Here is an 8,750-nt window from a genome sequence, read left to right on the forward strand (position 1 = left end):
TGGAATATATTTATTATTTTGAAATTTCATTAAACTTAATTTTTTTTTTTTCCTCTTATAAAAAAAATGTTATATTTTAATATAACTAGTTATTTTTTTAGTTCATATTATTTTTTAAGGAAAAGACAAAAAAACTTTAAAAACATATAATTTGGTCTATATATTATATATACATTTTAAATATATTTTTTTTAAATATATTTTTTTAAATATATTTTTTTAAATATATTTTTTTAAATATATTTTTTTTAATATATTTTTTTTAATACAATTTGAGGAATGTGAAAAAGACAAAAAGTTGTTAATTTATCTATAAAATAAATAATATATACATGAATGTTTACCCAAATAAAAATTATAGTGCTAACTATATAAAAAAAAAAAAAATATTATTTTTTCCATTGATGAATTATTTTCATGTTAAAAATAACAATATAATGCATAGTTGGTATGTTTTAATAATGTAACTTAATTTGTGATGGATCTATAATTATAAAGAAAGAATAGTCTTCTCGTTATTTATATACCCTTTTTACAAAATTTATTTTAAAAAAATTATGAACAAGTAAGGATATTAACTTACTTTATATAGAGAATAGTATATTTTTCTTAATTTTACAAAAGTCGCTTGTAGCTAATCAAAATAGTGAAAAGAAAAAAAGGGAAAATATTGATCACTTTGTTTTTTCAGCACACACAATCATAAGCACCCGTATAAGCACCCGTATAAGCACTCGTATAAGCACAAGTTTGCCAAATATATACACACATATATTTCCAATATTTTAATATAATTTTGAGGAAATTATAATGCTAATAATATGTGACATGTACACATACATAATATATCCATATCGGAAAAAAAAAAAAATTATAAGTTACATTATATTTTCGCCATAATAAAACAGAAAAAATGTCTTTCGTTTTTTTTTTTTTCGTCTAACTCATATAAATAACTATTTTTAATGTGTAAAAAAAAAAAAAAAAAAAAAAAGTTGCTAACAGAAATTTAAACTATATTCTAGGGCATGTAACTAAATAATATTTATCTTATTAATATATATGATATAAATGGGATATATAAAGAGAAGGTAACAAATATATAGTTAAGCATTAATACATATTTGTATAAAAGATTTGATAAAAAAAAAAAAAAAAAACTTAATGTATAAAGATTGTTAATAGTGATATGTACTATTTTAAGATTGTGGAGGGTAAGGTATTTTATATTTTTCTTAATATTATCAATGTATTTTATTTTTTAATATGTATTAAAATTGTCCTAACATTATTATTGAATAACATACACAATGTATTATGCTTACAATATAATGTAATTTTATTTTTGGCGATAGTCCATATATAAGCGTGTGTAGTATTATATATGACTATATAATGTATGACTATATATATGTATATATTATATATATATTATAAATATTTAATTAATTTTTGTATAATCGCTATATAGTATTATTTTCCTTCTAAAGATATAGTACAAAGTTGATTTATATATTAAAAGCTATAATTTAAAATATAATATATAATAATATGTCTATTAAATAAAAAAAAAAAGAAAGAGAACCGAAAACCCTTTAATTGTTAAAGGTTTGTATTAGTATTAATTAAATTTTTTTTAATTAAAATTTATTGTATTTAATTTATTTATTTTACCACACATATTTACAATATTATATACTTAATAATTTACATATTTTTATTTATTATTTTATTTACATTATAATCCTTTAAATATTTTATATTCATCAAAAAGTGCTTTTGTTACTATAAATAATTTTTGAGAATAATAAAAATTTAAACATTCCCATTCTTATAATAAATTTTAGCATTTATTCCAAATATTATGAAATATTTTATGCATTTTATTTATTTTATTTTATTTTTCCTATTGTCTTATTGATATCTAGTTATTTATAATAATTTTTAATTTTTAAGTGTATGTATGTATGTGTATTTTAAATATAAAAGGATATAATTATATATTTGCATAAATTTACGTGATTTTGTTTTTAAAAAATTTTTAAGTACACCTTTTAAAAATACGCTTTTATTAGTATTTATTTTTTTTATTATTATTTTGAAAATTTGTTTTTTTTTTTTTCCCCAACCTTTTACTTATTTTTTACATATAACACATATATATATATTTCTCAGTTATTAGCTATTTATTATTGTTACTATTTTATATATATATTATCCATATATGAATTAAAAAATGTAGAAATATATTTATTAAAATGAAAAAAATATACAGGGGAACTAAAACAGATGAAATATTTCAGGCTCAAAAAAATAAATATCGCCATTTAATTAACAAAAATCACATTTACAATAATATATATCTTAATCTGGAAGTGTATCAAAAATGGAGAAATTTGATTATTGATGTAAGCAATTAAAATATTAACAAGTCATAAAAATATAACTGTTTTTCGAAAATCATCGCATTTTTTTTATTTTCCAGTCATATAGAGACTATTCACTATATGCCTCATTTGTACTTTCAATCTGCATCTTTGCTAGCCATACTTATTTTTACTCCGTTTTTACTCCGTTTTTACTCCATACTTATTTTTACTCCATTTTTAGAAAGATGAAAATGAGCATTGGAACGACCACTCCTTAAACACTATCTTAAATGCGGACTCAAAATCTATGGATAAAGAAATTAAGCATTTACTAAGACGGTACAAATATATATAATATAAAAATATCGAGATATAGTGCGAATGAAATATAATTAACAAAAATATGGGTATGGAACATATATATTCATTATTATTTTGATATTTTTTTTTTTTTTCTTTTTTAGAGGTGTTTCTGATTCTCTTAAACATTTAATATGGATACGTTCAAATGATGTTAATTATTTTGTAATAAATTTTCCCCATTTTTATGAAACAACTATATATAATACATTTGGAGACAAAATTCCATCAAATTTATCTAATGATTGCCCAACATTTTGTGGAGGTATATTAGGATTGCAAGAAGATATTATGTGTGTGCAAACTAAAATTGAAGAATTAGAAATCGATAATAATGATGATTATAATAGTTTTAATATTAATGATTCAACTAGTAACATACTAAAGCTTTTATTTAACAATCCAAATGATATGGAAAAAAAAAAAGATAAATATTTATTACCTGAACATAATTTTTGGAAAGAACCTAAAGCATTAAGTACCCCAAATTTTGGAATAAATAATAATAAGCCAAAAAAAAAAAAATTCCAATATATAGAAAATGTAAAAAATAAAATTTTAAAAAATAAAAGAATTGATAATTATTTAAGAGTAGCATCTGATTCAGTTTTACCATATTCACGTAATTTCATTTTAAAAAATTTGTCAAATAAATTTTCTAAATTAAAACTGGATAAAAAGAATAATGGAGAATTTTCTAATAACATAAATTTAAATATATATGAATGTTGTAATATAAAATGTAATTATGATATATCTTATCGTGATCAAAGAGAATGTAGTAATGACGTATCCAATTTGATGGGTTCTGAATTGGGTAAAATTGATTCTAATGATAACATAGATGTATCAAATAAAACTGTTAGTAGTGATAAAAAACTTGGACATGAAAAAAATAATTTATTAAAAAATTGTAGTAAAACAGAAAGAGATATTCTTATCAAAGATGATATTATTATTTTTCATAATAATGAAACAGATCAAAATAGTAATAAATTAGATGTAGTAAGTAATAACAGTTTTAATAATAGTAGAACAAATAGTCCTAGAAATAGCCAAAATAATAGTGATCATAATATTCATAGTATATATTGTAAAAAACATAAATTACATGGCCATCATCAAAGTTCATATCAACTTTCTACTCGTGAAAATGAAAATTTTGAATCAAATAAATATTTACATATACAAACATACATGACAGAGCAATATATAATTAGCAAAAAACAGGCAGAAAAAATGAACACAGCAAAATTATACTTAAGAACTAAAAGGAAAAAAAAAAAAGATAATGAAAATAATTTATCTAAAAATAATAAAAACACAAATAAAGGTATGAATAGGCATAATTCAGATTATTCAATTTCTAGTACATCTACTGAACAATTTTTAAATAAAAAAACGATAGAAAATATTTATGGAAAAAAAAAATATTCTAGTTATAATCGTACTAAACAGTTTTTAGAAAAAACATTTAATGTAACCCAAAGTAATAAAAAAAATGAGAGAAAATTATCAGATCATATTTCATCTTTATTAAAAAAAAGTTTAAATACAGATTATTTAACCCAAAAATCAACAACAACACAATTTCACCCAAAACATTCTAATATATATTTTGTAGGGGGAAAGGACCCAAACAATAGTGACCAGAGTTCCCAAAAGGATGCAGAAAAAGGTGCAAAAAATGTTGAAAAAGGTGCAAAAGACGCACAAAATTCGCAAAGTGCGCAAAGTTTGCAAAAAAATTTCAAGCGAAGTAACGCTTTTAAAAGTAATAACATTAACACGCATTTGGAGAACGACAAATTAAAAGATGATTACAAAAATATAAATGATTCATTTATTTCCGATTTTCAAAACAATAAAAATATGTGGAAAAGCAAAGAGGGTGATAGCAACTCCATAGTAGAACTGAGTGTTTTTAATTCAAATGAGGAATATAAAAAAAGTGAAAATATTTGTAAAAGTTTAGAAAGCCGTGAAAAATATGATCTAAAAAAAGGTGATAAAAATGAAAAAATGTCTACTAATAGAAAATCAATTTTTAGTAAATTAAAATACATGTTTTATAAAAAAAAAAATACTTTTGAAAATTATGATGATGAATTTTCGAAATATGAACAAGATGAAGAAGATATGGCTTCTCAATATGTTAATATTCCAATTGAAAAATATAATCGTCAAGTATATTTTCCATTTGAAAAAAATTCAAAAATCGAAAGTACTACACCTATTACACCTTCTACTACAAATGATAATAATAAAAATTGTGATTCAATAAATAAAACAGATTCTTTTTTTGGGGAGTTTAAACAATATAATGAAATAGATGTCGAAAAAAAAAATAAAAATTCAAAACATTTTATAGAACCTCAAAATCTAGATGTATGCAAAAATGAGAAAAAAGAAACTAAACAAAATTATACAAATGGAAATAAAACATTAAATAAATATAATATCATTATAAGTAGACATGAACAAGATAATGATGATAATAAGTCGATTATTCGTCAATGTAATAATAAATACTATGATAATAGATGTGATACAAAATGTGAAAATATCTTATTTGAAAATGATAAGTATTCAAATATTTATAATAAAAATCAAGATAATAAATTAAATGACATTTCATATAGTTCACCCCAAATTGAAACGCATGAATATTTTTCTGATGATACACAATATCATGGTATTAAAATTAAAAAAGTGAATAAAAAAAAAGAAGAAAAAGATGAATGGAATCAAAATAATAATGACACAATGTCAAGAATAGATAATGATAGTAACTCAGATAATACTACAAACAAAAATAATTTCGAAAATTTTAAATTACCAAAGACACATCCTTTGAATGAAGAAAATGAAAAAGACGAGAGCATCAGCACAGAGAGTGAAGACGAAGAAGAAGAACATAATCAAAATCAATCTCCACAAAAAAAAATAATGAAAAAAAAAAAAAAAATATATTTTAAGGATATTTCAGAGAGTGAGGAAAATGAACAAATACATAATGTGACCAAATTTAATAAACAAATTGGTGATAATAATAAAAGAGAAGATTTCTTGAAAATTCGAGACCCCTATAATTATTATGGCGAATATAATTTATCTGATAATAGAGAAGAAGGGGGGGGAGGAGACAGTGACGGGAAAGGCGAATGGGAAAAAAAAAATCCAAAAAAAAAACGTGATGAAAAACGTGATGAAAAACGTGACGAAAAACGTGATGAAAAACGTGACGAAAAACGTGATGAAAAACGTGACGAAAAATTCGATGAAAAACGTGATGAACATGATCAAGGTGGCGATAAAAACCTTGAAAACGAATTATATAATAAATTTTACGAAAAAAATGGAAATAATAATTGGGATTATCCAAATGTATATAATTTAGATGATGCAACTGAATTTAGTCAATTATTAAATGACAATGGAAAACATGAAATAAAAAAATTGTTATGGGCAATAAATAATAATTTTGGTAATGATATTGAATTTGCCCCAATTATACCAAACTTATGTATAGTATTGCTTATATATTTTAAAGCTTCAGTAGTATATTGTATAATTCATTGTTTAATAAAAAAAGGAATTGATAGTATACGAAATAAAGAGTTACCATTTTTTATATACAAAAGAAAAGATTTCGTAAAATATGTGAAATATGTATTAAATAGTTTTATAAAGTTTTTACCTAAATGTTATTATTATTTAAGAAAATTAAATTTTGATTTGGCTGCCTGGACAGCTAGATGTATACAAGATGGATTCGCAAGAATGTTACCATTTGATTTTGTATTAAGAATATATGGAACATTTTTATTTGAAGGACAAAAAACATTATGTTTATATTGTTTAGCTTTGTTGAAATTTTTAGAAGATGATATTTTAAAATGTAGTAATATTGAAGAAATAGAAAATATATTATATCACATCTGTATGCATCCATATTTAGATATTAATAAATTAACACAATCTGCTTATCGTTTTAAATTAAAAGCTAAAGAAAACCATTTACAATTATCAACAAAATGTCCATCTCCTTATCTCATGAATGTAAAAATAAAAAATTTTTATCGACCAAGATTAAATGATAGTTCTAGAATTATTAATTCATTTCATTGGGAAAAATTATGGGAAAAAATACCAAGTAATAATAGATCTTTAGATCCATATTTAACATTTTGTTCTAAAAAAGATGGTTATAATTTACAAAAATTATTAGATAAAACAGAAAAAAATAAAAAAAAACCAATGATACTTATTTTAAAAACATTTGATTATGATTTGATAGGATTCTATTGTCCTTTTTCATTAAATAGAGATTATAATTTTGTTAGTTTAACAGATAAAAGTTCATCTTTTCTTTGTACTTTCAATTCGACTTTTAAATTTTATAGATGGTCAGGAAAAAACAATACCCTCATACTTATGAGAGATGGAATATATATAGGGGGAAATGATATTGCCTTATTTATTGATAGAGATATAAAAGTTGGCAAAACAAATTATTCCGAATCTTTTTCCTCACCCCCTTTAATATCCAATGGATATGATTTCAACATTATGGATATCGAAATATGGAACTTAAAATGATACTAAATGTTGTCTTTTCCGCTGTTTGTGCACTTGTATGAATTTACATGCACACACGATGATGCTCATGATGGTGATATGATGGTGATATGATGGCATAATACAATAGTAACGAATTAGTTGACTTACAAATTAAGTATAAAATTGTGTACCCCCATTGGAAAGATTAATAAAACATTTGTCGCTTATTTTTAATAATTGTTATAAGAAAAAAAAAAATTCGGAACATATTACTTGATTTTATGGAAAATTAATTATGTTTTTCCGTTATTTTTTTTTTCCTTATTTTTTATTACTTCTCAACATATGTATTATCTTTTATTTCGTCATTATGTCCTTTTTTCGTTTTTTTTTTTTCTCTCTTTTTTTTTCACTTTTTTTTCGTTTTTTTTCCCCTTTAAGAAAAAATAAAATATTTGGTTAAATGTTAATTTAGTATTATTCTTTATGTTTAATATAATTTACTATTTTTATATCCCCACTTTTTTTACTAAATTATAAATATATACTTTCTTTTTTTTTTTTTTTTACAACATTTTTTGTTTAGTGTTCATTTAATACTATTTTAATGTCCTCTTCAATTTTACTCATTTTATTATTTCACATTTTTAAATAAAACAAATTTAAAAATAATTCGCTTTAAAGAATATATATATATAATATATATTTATGTATATTTTTTTTTATGCTATACAAAATATATAAACTTTTTTATGCACATTTTTTTTATCCCTTTATTTCATAACAATTTTATATTCGTAAAAATTTGTCACTAAAATAAGTATGGATATATGCACACACATAAATGTGTAAATAATTTTGTAGAATTGATATTAACATATAAATTTGCGATTAAAAAAAATGCGAAAATAATACAAACAATTTTATTAATTCTTTTTAATGTAATATCTTAATCTTGGCTAAAAAAATTGTATAAAAAGTAAATATATTCAATTATATTTTATATATCTTAATATTTGTCTTTAAAAAAAGGTAGCGATATATCGTTTATTTATAAAAGGCTCATATGCTAGTCTGTATTATGTGTATGCACTATGTAGCTATTTCGAAAGATATAACGCTATATTTTTATTAAAAAGGAGAAAAAAAATAGGCTTCTCATTATCGCCATCATTATCTTTCCATCTCATTATCGTCATCATTGTCTTTCCATTTTATGATTATCTTTCCATCTCATTATCGTCATCATTGTCTTTCCATTTTATTATTATCTTTCCATTTCATTATCGTAATTATTATCTTTCCATTTCATCATTATCTTTCCATTTCATTATCATGATTTTCACACAATTGGCAAAATATATGCAATGCGGTATAGCAATATTTGTGTAGGTATGTATAGAATTTTAAAAGAAATAGAGATATAAGCCTGGAAAAAGTTTAAGGAAAAAAGAGACA

General features: G+C 21.7%; 1 protein-coding gene across 1 annotated transcript; it reads left to right on the forward strand.

The window, feature by feature from the left end:
- Nucleotides 1–2,258: 2,258 nt before the first annotated feature.
- PY17X_1335900 (uncharacterized protein) lies at nt 2,259–7,331 on the forward strand (the record flags this gene model as incomplete). Its single annotated transcript, XM_718781.1, has 3 exons — nt 2,259–2,408; nt 2,611–2,708; nt 2,834–7,331. 3 exons carry the CDS (start codon nt 2,259–2,261, stop codon nt 7,329–7,331), a joined length of 4,746 nt encoding a protein of 1,581 aa, XP_723874.1.
- Nucleotides 7,332–8,750: the final 1,419 nt, after the last annotated feature.

The sequence above is a fragment of the Plasmodium yoelii genome (assembly GCF_900002385.2).
Source record: "Plasmodium yoelii strain 17X genome assembly, chromosome: 13".
In the NCBI taxonomy this organism is placed as follows: Eukaryota; Apicomplexa; class Aconoidasida; order Haemosporida; family Plasmodiidae; genus Plasmodium; species Plasmodium yoelii.